Source organism: Tamandua tetradactyla, chromosome 24, assembly GCF_023851605.1.
Source record: "Tamandua tetradactyla isolate mTamTet1 chromosome 24, mTamTet1.pri, whole genome shotgun sequence".
In the NCBI taxonomy this organism is placed as follows: domain Eukaryota; kingdom Metazoa; phylum Chordata; class Mammalia; order Pilosa; family Myrmecophagidae; genus Tamandua; species Tamandua tetradactyla.
Genome location: NC_135350.1, coordinates 12,089,844 through 12,113,126, shown reverse-complemented (window position 1 = coordinate 12,113,126; position 23,283 = coordinate 12,089,844). Strand labels below are relative to the sequence as shown.

Here is a 23,283-nt window from a genome sequence, read left to right as displayed (position 1 = left end):
AAGGTGCGGAAAGGAGGCAGCCAGCGGGCGCGCCGGCGGGCGGGCGGACTGGGATGGGTGTGAGGAAGGGGGCGAGGGGGTGGGGGGTGGAGGGCGTAATTCCTCCCTCTGGAAGTCCGAGGAGAGGAGCTGAGATGGGAGAAAGGGCCTCTCATCTGCCCGAGTCTCCGCCCCCCAGTCCTCACCAGTCGAGGCGGGGAAGTGACAACTCTTCCCCAACCTCGACTTCCATTTTTTGTTTCCTGCAGGTCGGCTGATTTCCTCGCGTGGAGTTCTAGTCCAGTAACTAAACCAGGCCGAGAACCTCTATCTCTACCTAGAGCCTCCAAGTGACTCTTGGATCTCCAAACGACGCAAATCCTCCCAGCAGGCCTCATGAGCGCTTCCAGTCCCCATGCCCAAGTCCCCTGTCCCAGCCCCCTACCCCTTCCCTCTGCTGCCCCTCCCCCTCCCCATACCAGGCGGAGACCCGGAGGCCCGCACGGATGGGGCCCTTGGCTCCAGAAGCCAAAGTCCGCCCGTGGGGACCGTTTTCCTCTCCACTGCTCTCAAGTGAACCACAAGGACGGAGGTGACCCTCGTCCAAAGGGCTTTTATCTGCCCCCCACTGCCGTATGGTCCCGCTGCAAGTCGGAGGCAGAGCTTTAAAAAGAAAGAAAGAAAAAGTTAATGCGTGTGGAACACTGATCTTAAATCGGGCACATTATCTGTGATCTCTGTAAGTGGCAGCAGGAGTTCCATGCAGAACAAAGACTCAGTGTCTGAACTCCAAAGCTTATAGGTAAAGTTTCAGTCAGATAAAAGCTGCCTAAGCGCAAAAACACAGGTTTTCTCGGCTCCAGAATACCGGCGGCTACTTTTAGCTCTCCATTCCAGGGGAGTGTTTGTCCTTGCCTACTGATGGCGGTGGGGGTGGGCGGCCGGAGTGGGGACAAAAAGTGACAAAAATAGCAAGACTTCAGCACTTTTTTCTTCTCCATCGAACTTCCTAGACCCCTGGTAATGAATTCTTGGGGACTAAATTGTATGCGTTATTTGTTATGAAATCAAATTTCTTTCTTTCTTTCTTTTTAAGTCCAAAGCTCCCAACAAAGGAAGAGCGGGTGCTTAAGGTCCTTTTAAACACTCAGACCACCGTTTAGATGTCAGAGGATGGGAGGGAGGGCCAGGGCTGTAATTCATCTTGATTTGCTTCATTGTCCCACAGTTTGCAAACTATAATCCTGTATAATTTCAGGAACAAGCAGGCTTAGAATTAATGGGTCAATATTATTTAAAACAAAACACGGAGAGCATGACCTTTGCCTCAACTACATATTGCTCGACAAGACTCAGGAAACTCCACTCTAACCTCTCAACCCCAGGACTCTTTGAGAAACTGAAGGCTGTGATTATTGGAAATGGTCTTTGTTTCTTTTAATGTCTCAAAAGGATTTGGAAATAGTAATGCAATATAACATGAAGGATCTCTCTACTTAAGCCTGAAAGATAAACGTGGAGGCCTAAATATTTTGAACTGGAGGTGTTTCCTTATAAACTTATAGATGTTTTCCTCTTGAGAGAAATGGATATAAACTATACATGTATACATAAACACATGCCTCTCCAGACCAATTTACTGGAGGTGTCGGTTTGCCCCCCAAAGGAGAAAATGAGAGTCATTTCAAGCTGGCTTACTTTCTAAATTTCCTTCTCCTTTCTCTCTTCTATTATTTGCTTGCAATAATGGAATTCTCTGGGTTTAAGCCAAAGAAAAATCTGAGAGAGAAGACTAGACTTTGCAGTCTTTTTTTTTTCTGGGAGCATCTTTTTTTTTTTTTTTTTTTTACATTTCTGATAAACAGCTATAATCTATTTTTTTTTTTTTACCAAATTTAAATAAGTACTGCTGCCTTGTATGTTTAACTGGACAGGCAGAGGACTGGTTAATTTAGAAGGCCATAACTCAGGAGCCATGGCCAGGCGACAGAGGAGGGAAAAAGAATCCAGACAATTTGTATGCAGTATATTTTACTCCCATGAAATAAAACACTTTTTCATATTTGCTGAAAAGTAAAACAATAATATGTACGAAATGTTATACACAGGGTAAGTTGTACATAGCAGTTTCAGAAACATCATTGCATCCACCAGAGAAACTATTCTAAAACATATTCACACATTTTTATAATAATAATATGTTAGAAACATACAGTGTGGCATTTAGTATATACATTCCCTTGCTTGCAAGCGAAAAATCCTAATCGCTTCTGTATAACATGCTTTATTTTAAAGCCTAACCTTTAAAAACACTGTTGTGATATTACTAACAACTGCTTTTATAAAATTAATTTGACATTTCAATATATATACATCCTTTCAGTCATTTTAATGTTAACAATGCTAAAATTAAAAAATAACAAGCTTATAGTAATGTTAAAATGTCATATCCAGTCAAACATTTGTGTATGTGTCCTTGCAACTGTTGGAAATACTTTTAGTGAAAGATGTCAGACACTGAGGAAATTCCTTTGAAATCAAAGGAGGGCTCTCTTTAATTCAGTGGTTTCCTTTCCTCTCTATATCTTCTCTTTCCCTCACTCTCTTTAGTGCCCACGACCTTCTAGCATAATTCCCAGTCTTTCAAGGGCTGAGTTGCCCCCATCCGGCACGGTCCTAGGTTCCCGGTATGCGGGAGCCGTTCACACGGGCCGGTCCACAGCGTATTGGCAAGCACTCAGGTTGGACGCCGGATTCTGCACGCTGGCGTAGCCGAAGCTGGAGTGCTGCTTTGCTTTCAGTCTCAGGCTGGCCAGGCTCGAATTACACGTGTCCCTATAAACGTATGGAGGAGTCGGTGGTGCGTAAGGACAGGCGGGCGTCGGTACTGCGGAATTCAGCGACGGACTGCTCAAGTTGTTCAAGTTATTCAAGCTGTTGAGGCTGGAGCCTGGGACGCCCGTCACCGCGGAGGGCACCATGCTGGACGACATGCTCATGGACGAAATGGAGTTGGGCGGGGAGAACATGCTCTGCGAGGACAGGGGATTGACATTCATCGAGTTGAAGAAGGGGAAGCTCTTAGTGGACAGGGAGGCCGACGTGAGGCCCTTGGCGGCCCAATTGTTGTATGAATAGCCTGGGTACATGTCGTCGTAGGGCTGCATAAGCCCGTTGAACTGCGGCCCGAAGCCATTCTTGCACAGCTCGGCCTGCTGGTTGCGCTCCCGCTTTCTCCACTTGGCCCGGCGATTCTTGAACCAAACCTGGGGGCGCGGGGGGGAGGGAAGGGAGACAAGGGAGCAAACATACGCCACAGAGCGGATTAGTCAAACCTTGATCTCGGAAAGCACCAGAGTCGCCTACGCACACATACACCACCCTCGCCGCCCCACTTCTCCCGCTTTCCCCAGCGTCCCAAACTAATGGCTCCCACGTGCATGCCAATTCGGAGCATGCACGCTCCAATTCTGTTCAGCACGGGAGACCCATCCGGCCCACGACTGAGAGCCGGAGCTCTGAGCTGAGCCACAAACCTCAGCCGAACGCCGGGCAGCCTGCGGGCGGCTCGATCACTATCCTAAGTCCTCCTCTGAATCCAAAAAACATTAAAATAAACGCCGGGCAACCGCTTTCCCTCCCAGCCCTTCCCCAGTCACCTTGCAAACTTGCTTACATTCCAAAGCCGCAGACTCTGTGACTAAAGCAAGGGGCTGGGCCGGAGGCCCGCGCTCTCTTCCACACACCTCCTCCCTCTCCTACCCGACTTCCATTGTCGCCCCCTACCTCCCGGAACGTGCGCCCTCAACAGAAGCGGATCCGCCACCCCCCCTTCCTTGCCCAACAAAATAACCAAATAAAAGCAAAAGACCAACTTCCCGACAGGTCGTTAAAACTCCACGAGCTTGGCGATAAATCGCCGGGAACCTATAACGGGTCGCTCTGCAACCTCCCGCTCTCTTCCCTCCGCTACTTCTCAACCTCCGCCCACTCCTGGCGTGGTCCGCGCGGCAGGCACAGCTCCGGCTCAGCCCTGCCCCACTGCCCACTGCCCCCGAAAGCGTCCAGTGGCCCCGCCGCAACCCCGCTCCCAATCCACATCGGTCCCGCCCGTCGCCCCAGATGGCGGCTTTTGTGTATTGGAGCGAGGCCTGGCCCGAGATCTCAGAGCTGACACCAGTGATGTTTCCCATTACACATCTCGGAGAAGCCCAGCCTTCTAATCCGCCTCCCCCCCCCCCCCTTTTTTTCCTTTCATTCTCGGTTTCCTTTTTGTCCCCCTTCCTCTTTGCCACTCGTCTGCTATAAAAAGCCAGCCTCTCGCCCACTCGGTTGGGCAAGCTGCCTGCCTGGGAAGAGACAACTAACGAGAGCAAGAGCGGAGCGCGACGGCCGCAGGGGTCTAGGGAAAGTTTGCAGCAAACTCAGGGAGGGGGAATCTTCTCCGAAGGATTCCAGAGAACCCGCAGTTTGTGGTTTTATTTTAATTACTCGCCATTTCTTCCATAGGCCGTCTAAACTTTGCCCAAGCGAGAGGAGTACGTGCGAGGCCCGTTCCCTTTACTCACAGGCGAGCTAATGAAAGACTGACCTTGCGCAAAGCCACGCGGCTCGGGAGGAGCGCGGGCTCCGCGCAGTTAAACTAAAACCATTTCCAACCTCAACCCGGCTCTTTTATCCACCAACATAACCTCATAACCTGTACAAATGACGCTCTGAGAGAGCCTTCGTTTCCTCCACTTTGGGAGAGCATTTTGATATCAATATGATATAATGTTTTCTTCTCTCTGCTTCCTCTGCCCCAAACTGGGTGCTTTGTTTTTGTACCCGGAGTATCTTTTTTTTTTTTTTACTTTCTAAAGCAAAGCTTCTGGACCCTGTCTGTGTCTCTTTTCTGCTTCCAGATTCCTAACAAATTTGGAATTTTCCACCGACCAGCATAAGCCAGGATGCTGCTATTGAGTAATTTATTTAAGATCATTTTTGCCCATCCATAAAGTACAGATATGCTACAAAGTTAAGGTAAGCACTTTTTATAAAGCTATCATAATTAGGAGGTGTGTGAGTGTGTGTGTGTGTGTGCGTGTGTGATGAGCAAACTCCAAAGAGCCCAACTCCTAAGAAAAATCAAACCGAAAAGCCTTTCTTTCTAAAAGGGCACGCAGAATAGTAGCTGTGTTTAAACTTTGTTTCCCGAAATTACAAAATCAGAAAGTAGGGTGTGGGGGAAACTCGAACGGCCGAAAAACCTCAAAGGCTCTAAGAAGGGCGAGCCCAGAAGAGAAAAAGCCGGCGGGACGCAAAGGCTTCCCAGGGAAGGCCAACCGCTTGCGGGTCTCTGGAGAGATTTCCTTGTTAAAGGCGCACAGGTTGGAGCCTGTTCTCGGGTCCTGGCCTGGGAGGGATTTTATTAGCGATCTTCTAGAGATTGTAAGCTGGAAACATAATGGCCTGTTCAGGTGAATGCCCACACGGACCAGCTTGGGAGGACACGGGTGGCGCGTCAGTGAGCCGGTGCGACTACACACAGCTCTGGGCCAGGCCGGCAACCAGGCCTCGGAAGAAGCAGCTGCAACCTTGCAAACTTTGGGCCTCCACGAGGCCTTTTGCCTTAGCAAAGCTTCTTCCCACCCGCGCCCTCTGGGAAGGGGGCTGCCTTCTTCATCTCCTCCGGGTCTCACCGCCTGCACCCCCACAACGCCCCAGAATTCCCAGGCTCCGCGCGGGCTCCTACCCGAACTCTGGCTTCCGTTAGGTTGGTCCACACAGCGATTTCTTCGCGCGTGGACATGTCGGGGTAGCGGTTCCTCTGGAAAGTGGCCTCCAGCTCTTGCAGCTGCTGGCTGGTGAAGTGAGTCCGCTGTCGCCGTTGTCGTTTCTTCTTGGAAGGGTCTTCGGCACCCACGTCCTCATTCTTTCCCGGCTGGCTCTTATCTTTCTCTGAAAACGAAACACACAGAGGCCGGGGTCAGCACACCTACCTGCAACCCGAGAACTCAAACTGCACAGGGCGACCGAGCCCGGGGAAGTGAAGGACTGCCTTCCGGGGGAGGAGTGCGCGCGGCCGCTCTGGGCAGCGGGAGCGCCGCGTATGTGGGGTGTGCAGACGCGAGTATGGGTGTGCGCGCCCCATCTCCTCCCCTCCCCCGCCGCCGCACGTTTTATTTACACGTTTATCTCTGCAGTGGCACATTCATTTTTATAGTCTGTGCTTTCAGTTATATTTATACACCTCTGGACAGGCACCAAATTATCCGGAACATTCACACGCTCAGTTTTATTGACTCTCCTCGTAGAAAGTTCAGATTGCGAAGAGGTTTGGGAAAACCAGGATATGTAGACGTTGGAATCTGCTTAGGCACCCGGCTCTTTAGAAGAAGAAAAAACACTCTTCCCCAAGAGCTTTTCTGAGGCAGAGTTTCGGAAATATTTTTCTAACCAGAAGAGCTCCTCTGGAGCTGAAATCTGAGAGGAGAAAAGGGATAGAGGTGAGAAGTCCCTGAATTCCTCGAATCAAGATGCTAGGGGGGGTTGTGACCCTAGAAGCAGCGAGAGTCCTGGGTAGGTAGAGAGGACGGCAGAAGTGTCCCCGTCGCTCGTGCCACCTGAGCCGGGAGGATTGGGGCAGAGCGAAAGGGACATAGAGGGTCGTCAAAACACCGGCTGCGGAAGTTCTGAGGGCAACAAACTAAACGCCCACTCCCACCACGCCTGGCCCGGGGGCGAGGGGCAAACCACCTTCGGGGCGAGAGGGGCAGGTGATGTGTTTGTCCGCGGAGCGGCGCCTTACCTGCGGCCTCGGGGCTGGAGGTGTCAGAAATGGTGTGCACCTCCAGCCTGTGCTTGGAGGAATCCAGGGAGCGGGGCTGACCCGGAGCCAGGACCGAAGCCATAGCCAGTGGCTGAGAATGGTGACAGGAGGAGGACGAGGAGGCTGCCGAGAGCTTAGTTCCCGCTGCTCGGTGCTCCAAGTGCAGCGGGCCTTTCATGCAGTTCATGGACGAGGGAGCTCGCCGCCCCACGAGTCCCGGGCTACCGCCCCGCGGAGTCCCCGTGGCCGCCGCCTCCCGCTCCTGCTCGCTCTTTAGGCGCGGAGTTTCCGCGCGGTGGCCGCCGGGGACCAAACCAAGGGACTCACACCGCCGCCAAAGCAACCTCTGCGGAGTCTTCAAACCCGGTCTCTCCCGTCTCCTTCCGAAGGTTCAAGCAAAAGAGTCCGGCGGCAAAAGTCAGCGAGCAAACTGAGACATGGAGATGTGGGTAGGAGGGCACCGCTACGAGTGTCTTTGGGGAGCTGGCTTCCAGCTCCAAAGCGAGACAAGAGTGGGCGAAGACCCCCTTCCTCCCACCCTCCCTCAAGTACCCCTCCAATAAGGAAAGCTAACGCCGATCGCGCTGAGAAAGGCGAGCTCTGCCCGCCCCCGCGCCGCAGCCCTGACAGCGAAGTGTCAAGAGTGACAGGGACAGGTAGCTGATATTAGATCTCCGGCGGCGGCGGCGGCGGCGGCGACGCGGGCCTCTGGGCGCACCCTTCGCGGCGCTCCCACGCACACACCCCTCGGGCGGTGGAGCTCGGCCCCGCCGCAGCTCTGCTCCCAGCACCCAGACAAGCGACCGACCAGCTCTGCTGCTAAGCGCTTCCCTGTTGGCCTAACATCTTAAAACCAGAGGCGGGCTTCCTGGTGTGGAGACGTCACTCTGCTGCAGACCTCCCCGCCCTCCCGGCCTCCGCCTCCTCCCAGACCCTTCGCGGGGCGGGAGTGGCGTGGCTCCGCACCAATCAAGAGGCCACGAGCTGCGGCAGGATGGTCTTTGTCTGCACCTATCAGCAGTGATGGGCCGGGCTAATTCCTTACTGTGCCCACCCGGTCTATACTGACCCGCTCCCGGGAATGCTGCTCCCTTCGGGCCAAAGGCGATCCAGCCTTCAGTTCGGGCAGAGAGGCTCAGAGATGAGGATGGAAGGAGAAGGCTGGGAAGATGGGAGTGGAAAGGTTGAGGGCTAATAGGTAGACGGATAAACAAGGACGTCTCCCCCCCCCCCCCCCGCTTCCTTTTTCACTACATCTATTTCCAATCAAGAGTCCCTTCCTATGTACAAAGGAGACGTGCTACCTAAAAGCAGATATTTTTTAACCCAACAAACTACCTCTCCGATCTTAAATTTTCCAAACAGCCTGTCAAGTGAATGCTGTGCTAATCTGAAGAAGCTTTACTTTAATTGCAGAGAAGACAGAGCCCCGAAAAGGGGCTAATAAATTAGAAATCGAGAAGCCAACGGACCCGTCAAAAGAAAATTACCTTGACTTTAAACGAACAACTGTTTGGAGGTTCACTCTGGATTTATACGAGAATAAAAAGTCGCCTCAGATCACGTTCTCTGTAATGCTTATTAGTCCCCAGACAGAAAACACACAATAGAACAGAAACCCTAACCCAGCGTTTTCAAAACGCTGAAAGCTTATCCAATCTACTTAACGTTGATTAAGACACATATCCTAGATCTTTCAAATTCCTTGTACACTGTATTAAGCTCGTCCTAACCCGAGAGAGAGCCACGCTTTAAATTCGACTCTCTTGTTTACTTTATTATCAATCAGATTCAAATCCATAAAGCCTGTAGAATCAACAACTTTGAGCTAATTATATATAAAATATGCTTTAATGAATTTTCCATACAATTAAGAATGCTGCCAAATAACCAATTTCAAGGATAATTTTTAGTCATTTTCTTTTTCTAGGGAGATCAGAGCTGTCTTGAGTCGTTAAAGTCCAAACAGGCAGACGCCATAGAATGTGGACTAAGGGGAAAAGCTGAGGAGAGAGCTCAACTAGGAAAATCAAAGCATTTTTCATTTATATAAAACAATGAAAAATATCATCGTAGGGGACATCCAACTCGTAAAATCACTATTTCCAAAGAAATATAATTTCCAAAGAAATTAGAGGGAAAAAAATCCAAACATAGTGTTCAAAATAATTTTAAAGTCCTTTGGTTCCCTGTCTTAGGTCAGGCAGAGAGCACACACTAATCTCCTCTGGGTTTCTGCATTGGCGACTGTTTTATTGTGGAGTTAGTGTTATCATCCCCGCATGTGTATTTGTTTGACATTACAGTCAATGATTTGCAATGCCAGTGTGAGGTATCTTCAGAACGCTCCCTCCTTGTCCTTGTTCACAAGATTGGGAAACTTATTCAGTCTGGGGTAGAGTGGCTGAAGCAGACTGCAAATATGTTTGTAACCTATGTGTCTCTTCTTTGTCTTGCACTCTCCCCTCCTCCCCCCCCCCCAAAAAAAGCCCTATCTGCAACCCCTCCTCCATTTTAAACATGCTTGAGCAGTCCAAGGAACCAAATAAGTATTTATTTGTCTTCAGTCTCTCTCTACAAGTATCATCCCACTTGAAGAAGAATTTAAGAAGAAAGGGGGAAACTTTCTTCATAGTAAGCTTTAAATCACTGTTTCTGGTTTTAACCTTTTACTCCAGTTCACCTCACTCCATGCATGCACATACCTGCTCAGAGCAGAAAGCATCCCCATGCTACAGGTCTGCATTAGCTGTGGCTCATACAGCGATACTAGGTCCTGCAATCTTATCAGTAAATTATACATATTATAGCGGCAGCCTGTTAGTAAAGAAGGTTAAATTAATTTACATTCTGCTCATTATCTGGTGCTTAAATGACGTATTTTATCCCTGAGATTTGGTGGAGAATCTTCTCAGACCCCACAGCATTTCACTGAAGACAATGCTCTTACATTTGTAGTGGTTTTTAATCTGATAAGACTCTAATTGGTGTAAGTCTTTTAAATAAGGGTTTAGATGTTTCTGCCATCCTCTTATTGAATTTCACCTAATTCCCCCAAGATCATAAAGTATATGTGTAAAGTAAATATTTCCTCCCATTGCACTGTCAGCTGATGACCTATAACTAAGTCAATGCAAATACAGCTTTATTCTGTCCAGTGTGTTTACTAATCGTATTCCAGTTTCTTCTTTTAAACCTCTGTATAGCTGTGGTCCCCACAATATCATCAAAGCTTCTGTCACCAAAAGACTTTGTCGTTTCAAAGGATGAAAAATACTCCACGACAATTGAACATGCTCTCGTTCTTTCTTCAAGATTCAATCCTCAGAACTGCAATTTTTGGTGAAGGATCAGGGTGTTTTTCAAAGCTCCCTACTCTGGAAAGCTTAGAAGATGTGCAGAGCCATATAGATTTCTAAGCTGTTCCCCATCTCTCATTAAGCCCCAAGAATTTAGATTTAAGCTCCAGTGGCTCTGCTCAATTTATAGAACTTTCATGATGGCAAATACACATGTGTGAAGGACCTCAACCAGATTTCAAAGTGGGCGGTACACCCCAGAGCAAGTGACAGTTCCTCAAAGAGTCAAAGTGTGGAGACCTTAGAAACACTGGTAATCTGCAGGCAGATTAAATAGCCCCCAAAGATAAAGAATTTTAAAACACATCAACCCATTGCAACGTCAAGTGGGGAAAAAGAACAATTATCTGGAGAACTCATATTAAAGTTAAAAGAAAAAAAACTTACACAAATACACGGAGGTTTTCTTTTCTCCCTGAATTCTCCAAACAATTGGGTCCCAGAGAGGGTTTCCTTTCCGTTTTTCCAGAAAGAGTTTCAACTCTCTCCTAATTACTTCACACTCCAGGCAGCTGGGATTGGGTGACACTCTTCTCAAGTCCTGTAAGGTTCATTCCATTGGTGGCAGAGGAACATCAACATGAAAAGGTTGCATGGGGAAAAGGAGGTGTGCGGTGGGAACCACGATTCTTTCTGCATTGAAAACTTCGTGACGGTGGTAGTGGACAACTTTGGAGATTTAATCTGCAAAAAGACTTGTGGCTACACATAGGTTGCATACATGAGGACCGGGTTGGAAGTATAGAAAGCATATATATTTTATGGATTTATCTCTACTATGATCCCCCGCCCGATTCTTCTTTGACTGATTCTAGAAATTGCTGTCACTCCAGCCTCCTCCACAGAAGTTGTCAACCCACAGAAACTAGCGTGGTCCGTGCAGAGAGACTGGAGGTGCCTCATATCCTCCGCGGAGGGGGGAGGAAAAGAAGCACGTCCGATTTGGGATCTCGGGTCCGGAGGATATCAGGGGTTCTCTCAGGCTTTCCTGCCTTTTTTTTTTTTTTTTCCCCAAAGAAAGATCCTTGAGGAGGGAAATGTGTGTCATGGGGTCAGGCTTGTTTGGAGCTGCTATTTGCCACCGATTACCAGTCTTAACGTCTTATTTAATTTCACACTAGTTAGTGTTAGTTGCGCGAAGCCCCTCTGGCCATGGCGGCTAGTGGTTGGGCTGCTCTGCTAAATCCTCAGCGGCCGCCGCCTGGGTATGGGCTGGGACCCAGCAATCCCCGGCGTTCGGAAGCAATCTGTCCTCAGAGCTCACCTGCAAGATGGCTCAATTAAAAGTCTCTCTGAGCCGTCAGGCCATAGAGGGGCAGGAGTCCAGCCCCGGCCCAGTCAGCTCAAGGACGAGGTCCGTCCGGGCTGAGCTTGCAGCCACGTGACGGGTGTGAGCGTGTGCGTGCGTATGGGGTAAGGAGCAGAGGTCAGAAGGAGACCCTGCACCCTGCCCAAGAAGGGGCTGTTCCTCCCCTCTTTTCTCGTCCGGCTTTTCTTCGCACCCATACCAAGCTGGAAAAGGCCCCATCCCCCTAAAGCCACGAGGCCGAAGGATGCAGAAATTAAAGGCTTCGCTGTGGCTGGCTCACGCCACCCTTCCCACCCACACCCACACGCACACTTTCTCTAGATGGAATGAAAAAAAAAATGCTGGTTTGTAAAAAAGAGGTAGATACTTTTCTGAATCAGAACTCTCTGGAGGTGCTGAGCAACATTCGCCTTCTCAGGGGCCCTGCAGATGGCACCCATGTTTCTACCCGACACACTGTAGTTGTCCAAGCACCTGAGGTTTGGGGTAAGTGGTTGGGATGGGAGGATTCGAGCGGCCGAGAGAGGTACCCCTTCTCCCGGCCCCTGGAGGAGAAGAGCGCGGGATCAGAGGAGGCGCGGGGACTGCTGAAATCACTGAGCCAACAAGCTGTAATGCCTCCTCACATTTGCCTGTTAACGCTACAGGTTTACTAGGCGTTTATTTAATCTCCGGAACACAATCGACTTTTTCCATCTTTTAACTAGGAATTGGTCATAAAAATTAAGTAAGATAAAGAGAATGGTGTAAAAGAGGGTTGGGGAGAGTCATGGGTATGGAGAGAGAGAGAGGGAGAGAGAGAGAGAGAGAAGTGGCAAGGAACTAATGAAGTAATATATTTATACGCACATACACACATATTTACAATAGTTGGATTAAAACATTCCTCCCTCCCCTTCTCCCTGTCCTGCTTATGTCCTTCTCCCTTTTATGTTTTTCTCACTCTCCTTTCTATCTTTCTTCTCCCAGATAGGCTAGTAGCTAACATTCAGCATTAGTTGTCATGGTGACCATAAATCACATAAATCCAAAAATACCCACCTATAATCTGAGATGAAGCTTTTATTTCCCTAGCGAAATAATATTTTAAAAGCTGTCAGTTGACCAAAAAAAAAAAAAAAGAAAGAAAGAAAGAAAGGAAAAAACCACCTTTTTTTTTGTTGTAACCCAAGTAATATATTACTTCTAAAGGTTTAAATTAAAATGTCAGCCTGTTAAATACATGCTGGGGAGAATCTTGGGCACGCTTCACGTCAGATCCCCACAATGAAGTTGACTCCATCCCTCCTGATCGGTCTTACACAGCACACACACACACAACATGCAATTTTGCATTATTTTCCATTACTTTCTTTCCTCTCTTCCTAATTACCTCAGTCCTCACAGACAGAAAGAACGCTCCTTCTGGATCAGAAAGGAGCATGATCCTCTGCCTGAGACTTTTGGAGACGTTGTGTGTTGGACCAGTAGTTATCAATTATTTCCTCCACATGAAAGATAGCGGCCGTAGGGAAAAGGCACTGGTCAGGGCCATTGCGGGAGCGGCATCCTAGATGAGTTAAGCAGAATGAAACCCAGAGAAAAAGACTGGGAGAGAAAGAAGGAGGAGTGGAGAACTGAGCTGTGCGTCAAGGTGCTGTGGTTAAGTCGAGCCCTGAACGGTAGGTATATTCTCCCATTCCTGCTTTTTATCTCCTCTGAGAAGAAACGTTCCCACAGGAAGACCCTAGCAAGGGGGGATGGGGGTGGGGTGGGGGGCGGGTACAGACCGCAGTTGGGCCTTTTGTCTTCTACCTTGGGCTTGTTGTTTTATGCCTATCTTGGATTACAGAGTATTCGCTTAGATGAAGAGCCATTAATTACCCATTCAGTCAATATTAGGAAGACGACAAAGCTTTTTACATAGGATTAAGAAGACATCAGATTGTTCCATTAGTATATTCCTGCTCACGAATAAGCTTTCGTTATACATTTCTTTTCCCCCGAGTCACTCTAACAACTGCAGCATATATTAACAGCGGGCGGTGAGGAATTACAGGCCAGCCAGCCTTCAGAAACTTTCAGTGCGTGCGGTTTCAGCAGAGAGGAACGCGACGCGTAAAGACCACCTCTGCGGGTGGGGATACGCAGGGACTGATAATTGGTACAATGTTGGATGGTGGGGAAAAACCACAAAACGGAGAGGCAGCTTCTGCCAATAAGCTGCAGATTTGATGCGGGGTGGGGTGGGAGGAAGGGGAGAGAAAAAAAGAAAATGGAAACCTCGCTTCACCCAGCTCCCCTCACTCCTCAGGTCTCACTCCCTCTCCCGCATATAAATTTCCCTGCCTCCTACGCTCGCGCCGCAGAAAGAGGACCCCCCCTTCCATCTTTCTAAATGTCCCCTTTCTTTCTGCCAATGCTCAAGTCGGAAGGGCGGCCCGAAGCACCAGCATTTGCGTTTTCCTAGAGGCCGCCTGTGCTGCTCTCTCTGGTGTCCGGGTTAGCATTAAACGGTGAAGGGGAACCCGATTATCTACTTTCAGGGGGTACATTAGGAGCCCACGTAGTCTGTGTACGGCAAGCCTTTGCTGATCGAACGAATAAGGTGTCAGGCCGCCGAAGCGGCGCAGGTTGACCCGGGTCCTCTGAAGAAACCTGGGGTGCAGCTGCTGCCACGTGAGAGGATGTAGGTCTGGGTTGGGGCTCCGCAAGGGACCGTGGAGTCCTGCCTCAGAGGGAGGAAGTCTGCGTTCACGAGTGACCTGAGTGTAATACTTTTCAGCCCATCCACTCTGCCAAAGCTATTTAAAAATTAGTGTCATGGCCCGGGGGAGGCCGGAGAGGGTAGTCGCCCCATGTCGAGGCGCGAAGCCAGTTGTCAGGGCCAAGGGGCGGCAGCGCGGTGCATTTTCAGCCCCGAAACTTTCTGGGTCACAGACTGAAAGGGTTTATCTGTCCACTCCTTTACTTAAAGGTCGCCTTATTTGTTCCGCAAAATAGAGGCTCCTTGTGGGGCTCTCAAAGCAGGGAAAAGCCAAGGGCCTCTGTTCTAAACAGAAGTTTTTAGCGGCCCCCTGACCTTTCTTTGGGGGGAGAGGGGTAGCTATTTAACTTGCCAACTTTCTTCCCCCACACGCGGTCCCTTGCCTTTCCTCTCACCGCCCTCACGCAAACGCCTGACTTTAGGGGTCTCCAGAGGCCCTCTTTCTTTCTTCTCGGGGCATGAATCAGGCTGGAGGTTCGCCTAATGGGTGTCACGGGAGGGGGCCTCGCTGGGGAAGTGACGCAGAACCCAAGCCTCCCGGTGGCCGACCCTATCTAGTCCGAGAGCGTTACAGACCGTCTTCAACCAGGACAAAGTAGAGTTTGTTTTGTTTTGTTTTGTTTTGAGGGGTGTACCAAGAATAGAATATCATAGACCTTTTTAAAAATCTCAAGCCATTGTAAATATTTTTAAAAAAGCAAATTAAAACTGTGCAAATAAAGGAAATAAATAAGTTTTTTTTTAAAAGCAGGCTGTGACCAGGAGTTTGCACATTCCTTAAGTTAAATTCAATTAAATTCAGTAAAAGGGACTCAGGTAACCTTCCTTCCATGATGCTATAGCTTTGCTCAGTCATGTGTAACACTTTTGGTCTCCCAGTCCCCTAAAAGCCAATGAAATCAAGATTTTCAGCATTTCTACCCATCACATGCCTCTTCTTAATTAATGCCATTAAACATGTTTGGGCAGCAATTTTCTTCCTCTGTCCAAAAGGAAGAAAACAGACCTATTGGCAGTATAGGGGAGGAGCCTTTCACGTGCCCTAAAATAATCCGGGCCTGAAAGTAATGGTTAAGAAAACAATCGTTCATTATTACTAGTTCTTTATTTGCTAATTTTCAAAAGCGAACGCCCAGGGGCGCCTGCCCGGCAGGTGACGCGCGCGGACAAGACTACTCCGCTCTCCGCAGCCTCCTGCGCACCCAGGAGGCTCCCACCCTACTCCAGACCTCTCTTCTCAGTGCCCCTGCCTCTCTCAGCGCCCCTGCCTCTCTCAGCGCCCCTGCCTCTCTCAGCGCACACGGAAACCACCTGTCTTCAGAAACCATTCTCAGGGTCAAAAAAACCCTGAGTGGGGCTCGAGGGTGGGAGGAGACATTTCGTGCGTCTCAGACTCCCAGAGGAGCGAGAAATGTCAGCCCAGGAGTAGCGCCCGTTCGTCCCTTGCAAGCGACATCGGAGAGCTCCTGTAGTCTGGCGGGAGCCAGAACTGAGCCCGCACAAGGCATACTCGCCGAGAGTCACCGCTGCTCTTGATTTTTAACCATCTCCCAAACATTCTCCAGTCTAATAATTTATTTTTACAACCGATTATCAAACAGAAAAAGAATTGAACACAATCTTAATGACAGAAATCACCGGGCATTATCTCTGCACTGCCCCCATTTAACCCCATGGGGTTAATCCCGTACAAGTGAGCGTTTAACTGGCAGGAGCAGGACTCACGATATTGGGCAGCATCGAGGCCGTTCCCCCACCCCCAGACGGCTTTAGACTTTTTATTTCAACAAATGATGCTTTTCTCTCAGATTCACGGAGAAGTCCAAATGCAGGGTCTTTGTTTTCTTCTCAGTAATACGGTTTGTTTACTTGGCGGGGCCCCAATTCGCCCCCTCTGGCACACATTACATTTGTATCCTTACACCTTAATCCGGAAAGGGGGGTTAGGGGTCGAGGGCTGTAGGGGGAGGGGGGCTTTATCTCCCCACACTATCAAAGAATCAACAATCTCCTAAGGCTTGGCACTTATTTATTAAGAAGCCAAGAAAACCCAGAGACTAAGGGAAGGGTACATTTGAGTTTCTCTTATATTCCAAAGGAAAAATTGTCTCCCCATCCCCTACACACACGCGCGCGCCACCGGGACGAATTTCAATTAGCAAATGCCTGTGCAGTGGTTGGAAACGTTTTAACTTTTTACACAAGCCTGCAGAATTTGTGCAGCAATTCCCTTAACTCGTCCGGAGTGCAGGCAGCCAATCAAGCTATGACACCCCCAAAATCCGAGCCCCTGCAACCAGCCCAACAGGTAGGGTCGCGTCCACAGGGGTGTACACCCCATTTCATCCTCGACTGCTACGCACAGTCGCAGCGCAGGCTTTGCAAGTTTGTTGGTAGCTCGTCGAACCCCAGTCAAAGCAAACCTTCGCCAACCCAATCCTCCTTTGCTCGGCTCGCGCGGTAACCCCCGCACCCACAAGCCTGGGCGGGGCACTGCTCGGAGCTGCGGAGCTGGGATGGGCCCGAGCGGTGCGGCGCGCAGTGGGACCAGGCGAGCGACAGAGGTCGCTGTTGGACCATTTTTTCCGCGCCAGCCAAGGCCGCGGAGTTACGCTCCGGCGAGCGTAGGAAATCAGACCACAGGGAGAGAGCAAGCAAGAGCGAGAAGCAGAGGTGTTGGGTCTCAGGAGGGCAGTATAATTTTGGGAAAGGAATTAACGTCCCAGGGACTGCTGCTTCCAGTCCCACCCAGAGGCCAAGTGTCTAAGTTCAAGCAGCAGACGCGCCCTGCCTAGAGGCCTCCTCTGCGTTCGCCTCATCGGGGCCAAGAGGCCTGGAGGCCGGTGCCCAGCGCGCGGCCTGTGCATCCCTCCCGGCCTTACCATTGGCGCCGGGATGCTGCCGCGGGAAGAGCTTGCTGCTGGCCGCCTCTTTCCGGCTCTCGGGAGAGTCCGTGAACTCGACCTTTTTGATTTCGGAGTCTTTGGAGAAGAGGCATTCAACCGCAGTCGGTTGCACGCCTGGGCGGCGCCCGCCCGCCCCATGTGCCGGGGAGAGGCGCCCCAGACGGCGGCAGAAGGGAGCGGGGTTGTAGGTGGGTGGTGCAAAGGGAGGATGGAAAAGAAAAAGGGACAAAGAGTAGAGACGCAGTTAGAGGGAAGAGCGGAGAGCACGCGCGTCTCCCGGACCCTCTGGCAAACCCGGCGCAGGGCGGCGTACTTTCTCCGGCTCCCAACTCGTAGGAGCAGGCCCGGGGCTTCCCGAAGCGCGGCGCGGCTACCTCCCCACCCACCCGCCCCGCTGAGAGAGGCAGCCGGCGTCCGGGTTGTGATTTCTTTCCTGCCTAGGCAGGCCCTCGGGGAAGCGCCCCTCACCGCGGGGTCGTTGCCCTCTCGCCGCCCTCGCGTTGGTGCGGTCTCCCGTCGGGTGACCCGGGCTGGAGAAGCGGACTCTTACCTAATTGCACACACGCCGACACTAGTTTGCGGCAGTTGGTCTCCATTTCCCGTTATCTGCAAAACAGAAAAGGAGAGGGCTGTGAGAAAGGCAAGTGCGCAGGACTCAGTGGAGGCTACCTGTGGGGCTGTCAATTTCCACACTGGCTGTTAGGTTCCTACTGTATGCCAATGTTCCGGTGTGTTTCTTGGATCTGAGATCCTCTGGCTTCCCAGCCGCATCTCTACCCTCGCTCCTGATCTGGGCATCTCTCTCCAGAGTTGCAGCGAATGGGCCCAGGGCGGGAGCCGACAAAGCCACCATGTTCTTGAGACCCAACCTGTGGGCCTACTCATAAGGATGTCTGTGTCGGTGGTTAAAAGCCCATGTGCGCAGGAGGGCAACCTTAGCGGATATTTAGGGGTACGTGGGTGGAGAGGAATTTTCTCTTTGGGAAGCTGTGTGCAAAGACCACCGTTCAGTATAGTTTTTTGTCCGTTAGTTGGAGTCCCAAAAGCATTTGGAGAATGTCGGGGTCAATTTGCCACACTGCTAGTTGTTTTCTGTAACTCTAAAACGAAGGGTAATTCTAAGGCTCTCGGTCTCGGGAGTTTCAGGAGAGATCTACCAGCTTCGGGCCTCTCATCCCTTAGGATCCACTTTTCCATATTTAGCCACGCTTTTCCCTGGAGATGTTCATCCGGCCATTTATTTACCCTAAAGCATGATTTAAGATCCCAGAGGAGGGAAACGGGGTTAACCGAGTAAGACTGAGGACGGCAGGAAAAAGTCCTCAGAGGGTTTACTACCTTCCAGGAGGAAGAAGCAGCTCCTGGGAGAAAGGCTCCCCCAGTTCTCCCCCTTCCCCTCCCCGGCAAGCCATACATATCTTTTTCAAATTTCCAACCACAATGCAGCGAGCCAAGCGTTTAACGCGCTCGCCCTTCTATGCCACAGGCAAACTGGGAGAGGTGGGTGGCTAGAGGCTCGGTCGGGGTGGTTAGAGGAGCAGCGGCAGCTTTAAAGATGACAGAAAAGACAGAAAAGGTCCCAAGTTCTCCAGGCCCTTTCGATCTCGGGGCCTGCCTCTCTCCACGCGAACCAGGGTACGCTGCGACAGGGTATACTTCACGCGGGTCGTTGGCTGGAGGTGGGGGCGGGCATTGCTGGGTTGGCGGTGGGACAAAGGTGGGGCATGGAGCTGCGGAACTGATCCTGGCCTGAGTCGCGTTTCCCTGTCCTCGGCCTCTCTTGGCGCGAGCCGAGCCCGTGCGCCTCTTTGGCCCAGGTCGCTGCCAGAAAGAGGGGCTGCCCGGCGCGGTGGTGTGGGGACCCAAGGGTGGGGACGGCCAGACTTTTCCCCCACCCGCTAGCCGGGACGCGGGCGCGGGCTCTATCGGTCCTTGTGGGCTCGGGAGCCCAGAAGTAGCAGTTTGGCGGCTCCAGATTTAGTGATTCTGCAGTAAAATCACAGGATTAGTCCCTGATTGAGATGTCTGTTCGTGAGATATTACAAAATTCATTATCACAGCCCTCTACTAACTCGATATGAAGTAACACAGATGGGATTTTATTAGTCCAGACTTCAAATGTTTACTTATGATAATTTCAGGGGAAATTTGCATGTCATCATCATTTCGATAATCTTTTTTTTCTTTTTCTTTTTTAATGCCTGAACTGGCTGTATTATTAGCTGATGATCGAGTATAGCAGACGGCACTGCAAATTGTGTTTATTTTTTAAAAGAAGGAAATATACAATAGAAAAAGATCGAATCCCTCTGTGTAAAGTCAGTCAATTATTATATATTCTCCCCCACACCCCCAATCCTTCAGTGCTGAAGACCAAACAAAGCAATATCTTCAAAAACTCAGAGGGCTTGACTCTAAGGACTGAAAAGAAGGTCAAGGAGTCTTCCTTAGCTCACTCCTATGTGTCCTTGTGATTTGGAGATTTAATTTGCAGTCAAAATCAGCCTTAAGATCTGCATTTTATGGTCATGTAATGACTGGGCCTAGTAGATGAACTGAGTGATAATAACTGGAGAAGATAGTTTCTTAAAGGAGACCTCCAATTCCCACCTGCAGATCCTTAAACTTGCCCTGTCAAGACAAATCTTGTGTGACAAATTCAGTTGCCAGACTTCTGGGCTGGCTTCAAGGGCTAATTGATCTCACAAATTGAGATGCGCAATTTTTCCTGATGGGAAGTTGTTCTCAACCCCAAAGTCCGTGTCCTGTATTTTGAATCTATGTGCCAGGCAATCTAGTTTTGCCCAACTTGAGATTTATATTGTGAGCATGCTAGAAAGCATTGCACAACAAATGGAGCGCACGGAACCATACTGGCCAAGGCAGTAGGCAAATCCTAAGAAATAAAACAATTAGCTCAAAAATAATTTCTGATGATTGCTTTAAGAATGACATTGCAGGGAAAATATATAGTTTTGATAATTCCAAATCCTTTCACATTTCTCCCTTTCCATATACTTCAGTACCCAAAACAAAATCTTTAATAGAAAGTTTAAAAGTAAACAGCACAAGAACACATGTTTTAAATTAACTAAACTGGTGAGATTAGCCAGTAAATTAATTTGTAGTGGGGAGTCATACAAGGAAATTAAAATAGTACTTAATGTAGTTCTGGGTTTGTTTTTGTTTTTGTTTTGGCCTTGTTTGAGCCTTCTTTTAAACCAATTAACATTGATACTTTAGGAACATTTGAAGACAAACATGCTCAATTTAAGGAATAAAGCACCTGAATAATTTAAATGTAGGTTTGTAAACTAAGACATTCCACAAATGAAGCAGTTATTTCATTTTTAGGGAGAGTTTGGTTACTGAAAACTGTACGCTTATTTTATGTTACATCAACAAAACCTCTCAATCTATTTTGCTTAAGTACTTTGTTTTCTGACACTATTGTATTGGATTTGAGATGGATTTCCTCCAAAAGAAGAGTTTGTGTGATAAAAAGCACCTTTAATTATTATTAATGGCCTAGCAGTAGTACGCGGAAATCTCTCAAAACCAGATTTTCATAAAAATATTTTAGAATGTCTGATTCCTATGTTATTTTAATCCATAATAGTGAGAGTTTTTTCCATTTGTTTACTTTTCAATAAGACAAAATGTTCACACAAAAGAATAAAGATTACACTACCCCATTACAGTTTGATTTCAAAATCCCTTTGGAAAGTAAACTGATTAAATTGGAATAAAAAAGAGGTACATATGACTTAGGTTTAGAATTGCAATTTTTCTTAGCCAGTTTCTTAGCCAGTGAAAGCAGCTCTCTCTGCTGCACCCCCTTAAAATGTATCTCCACGAAGTGCAAGATCGGAGTTGACTGGTGATCAATTTAAAGGATTTATAATCCAACGTAATTGTGCATGCTTGGCATGGAGGCCTGGCTCCCAGGTAATTGCTTGGGCCTGAGAGGTCACAAACTGCCAGTTAAGACAGGAGCTTTCTTCTTTCTTTCTTTCTTTTATTTTATTTTTCCAGTGGGCAACAATGGGAAGGGGTCTAATCTTTCAGTTACGGAAACTTTGTACCCGGCCCTTTATCTTGAGAATACTAATCCTCGGCTTGAGGATTTGTCCCTGCCGTGTTGGCACCGAGATTTAAGGGAAGATGCCTCATTTTAAATGCCATCCGTAGTCTCACTTCCCACTCGACTTCAGCACCCCATAGATTGTTACTGTCTGTGTTTCTGGCCGAAAGGAACACGGCTTTGCAAGGTCTGTCTGCCAACTGCGTTACCTCGGGGAAACCGCAGCCCTGCAAGTCACAAATCACTTACGGTGAAGATTCTCCAAGTGGAACAAATTTCCAGACTTGCATTATCTCACATCCCTGCAGGACAGACGGCCTTCACTTACCGGCTAGAGAGTTGCTGTCTCGGCGTGCCACCGATTCCCGGGGAGATTTGCAGCAAGCCGAGGCGCGGACTGGACCGCAAGCGCCGGAAAGCCCGGCCGGAGAGGACTACAGGGTTCCCGAGGATGCCAAGTTCCAAGAGAGTGCACGGTTGCTCGGCGGACTCCGAAATCTAGCCGTCGCTGGCAGTTTCTTTCTGCTCCTCTCCAGCTTTCTCGCTCAGTCTCACTCCCTCTCTCCCCTCCCTCCCTCCCTCTCACTCCCTCGCTCTTCCCTTAGCTCCGACTCGGTGTGGGTAGGGTAGTGACGTGACGTCAGCAGAGATTCCACCAAACTCCACTGCACAGTGGCGGGCAGGCGGGCGGGCCGGCGGGCGGCAGCAGCCGAGCCGGGCTGCGCGGCTGGCTAGCTAGAAGCGAGCGCAGCCCTAGGGCGAGCGCGGGGGGAGCTCTCCGGGACCGCGAGAAGGGAGGCAAGGGAGGGAGGCAGAGGCAGGCGGGCCGAGGAGTCGGGAGCCGGAGAAAGAGGCTTGGGTGAGCAAAAGAAGGAGAGGGAGCTCGGCAGAGCGCTTAGACAGGAGCCGTTCAAGCAGCAGGCGGCACGCACTCCCACTGTGTAATGGACGAGAAGGGAAGATAGGATGGAGGAGAAGAAAATAGAATCCGTGTGAAACCAGGAGTCCTAATAAATCGGATGGTGGGGGGTGGGGGATGGGCAGGGCGTCTGGGAGACAGAAAAGTACTCCTTGGAAGCAAACCAGGACGGGTTGGAAGGAAGGGACAAGCAAAGTGGTTCAAGAAATGGAACAAAGGAACGGAGTGCGTGGGTTAGTTTGTGACAAGGTGTGTGGAGTGTTTGTGTATGTGGGTGGGTGTGCATGTGTTATATGACCTTTCAGTCCAGCACGGTCGAAGGAGGAGGTCACAGCAACAAGGGACTGCATGGAAAAGTGAGGGACCGACAAGAGGCAGAAATGCAAGTGGGCGGGGTGGGGTGGGGGAGGAGGATGACTGTGGAGAAATCTGGAAAAATGGGGTGAGCAGGGAGGAAGTGTGGGAGGACAATAACCTGGAGCTAGTGAGCGAGACTAGTCAGCGTGGGCGGACGCTCCTGTCCGAGTAGAACCAGGGCGCTTGGTCCAGCGCGGCCTGGACACCGCGCCCGAGGTCAAAGGCGGGTGGGCCGGGCGCGCCGCTCCGGGTGTCTGCGCACAGGTGGGCGCGGCCCGGTGCTGACCAGTGTGCGCGAGGAGATTGCGCTGGGCAAGGCTCGGGCGCTGATAGAGTCTAGAATTTCCTCTGCCGTACCTACACTCAACAAGTTCACCCCGGGTCACGGATATCTCATTTTTTAAAATGACGAGGTTAAGGTTGCTGGCAAGGATGGGATTAAATTGCACGGGATGGGGGTGGGGGTAAGAGAGGAAGCTTCTCTCAAATCCACATTTGCTCCCATAAAGCGAAGAGCATGTGAAGTTAGAGAGGCCGTTCTCACCCGGGAAAGGATTCCCTACTTCTGAACTCTGATTTTCAGATTTCTAGCATCGAGCAATGGCGTGTATTTTGGTAACCAGCAGGATATTTTTGTTCTGTCCTGCCTTTGGGTGGAAGGGCTATAAATATGATTCGCCTGGAGAACTAGGTGCGAAGGTTTCTGCCAGGCATATTGGACGAAGTTCTTTCAATCTCAGTGGCGTCCTTTTAATATATATTTCTGGAAAGTGTGGGAAACGAACCATAGCTTTCAGGTTTGGGTTTTCCCAC

The 23,283-nt window shown here is 49.8% G+C and overlaps 1 protein-coding gene across 2 annotated transcripts; it reads right to left on the bottom strand.

Moving 5' to 3' along the window:
• Positions 1 to 2,002: 2,002 nt before the first annotated feature.
• Positions 2,003 to 21,758, bottom strand: PITX2 (paired like homeodomain 2). Of its 2 annotated transcripts, XM_077143217.1 has the most exons (4): positions 21,523 to 21,758; positions 17,661 to 17,716; positions 5,714 to 5,919; positions 2,003 to 3,245 (listed from the first exon to the last, which is right to left on the bottom strand). In XM_077143217.1, the coding sequence occupies exons 2-4, from the start codon at positions 17,704 to 17,706 to the stop codon at positions 2,682 to 2,684; spliced, it is 816 nt and encodes a 271-aa protein (XP_076999332.1). In that variant the 5' UTR covers positions 17,707 to 17,716; positions 21,523 to 21,758; the 3' UTR covers positions 2,003 to 2,681. The 2 variants fall into 2 exon arrangements, with proteins under 2 accessions (XP_076999332.1, XP_076999331.1); XM_077143216.1 differs by lacking the exons at positions 17,661 to 17,716; positions 21,523 to 21,758 and adding an exon at positions 6,770 to 7,529.
• Between the last annotated feature and the right edge of the window lie 1,525 nt (positions 21,759 to 23,283).

What these genes read in the sequence shown, in the direction of transcription:
- PITX2 (XM_077143216.1), bottom strand. Translation starts at nt 6,977, where the DNA reads ATGAACTGCATGAAAGGCCCGCTGCACTTGGAGCACCGAGCAGCGGGA. An exon ending in CTCCAGCCCCGAGGCCGCAG is followed by an intron (nt 5,920 to 6,769) that starts GTAAGGCGCCGC and finishes TTTCGTTTTCAG; the next exon opens with AGAAAGATAAGAGCCAGCCG. An exon ending in TAACGGAAGCCAGAGTTCGG is followed by an intron (nt 3,246 to 5,713) that starts GTAGGAGCCCGC and finishes CCGCGCCCCCAG; the next exon opens with GTTTGGTTCAAGAATCGCCG.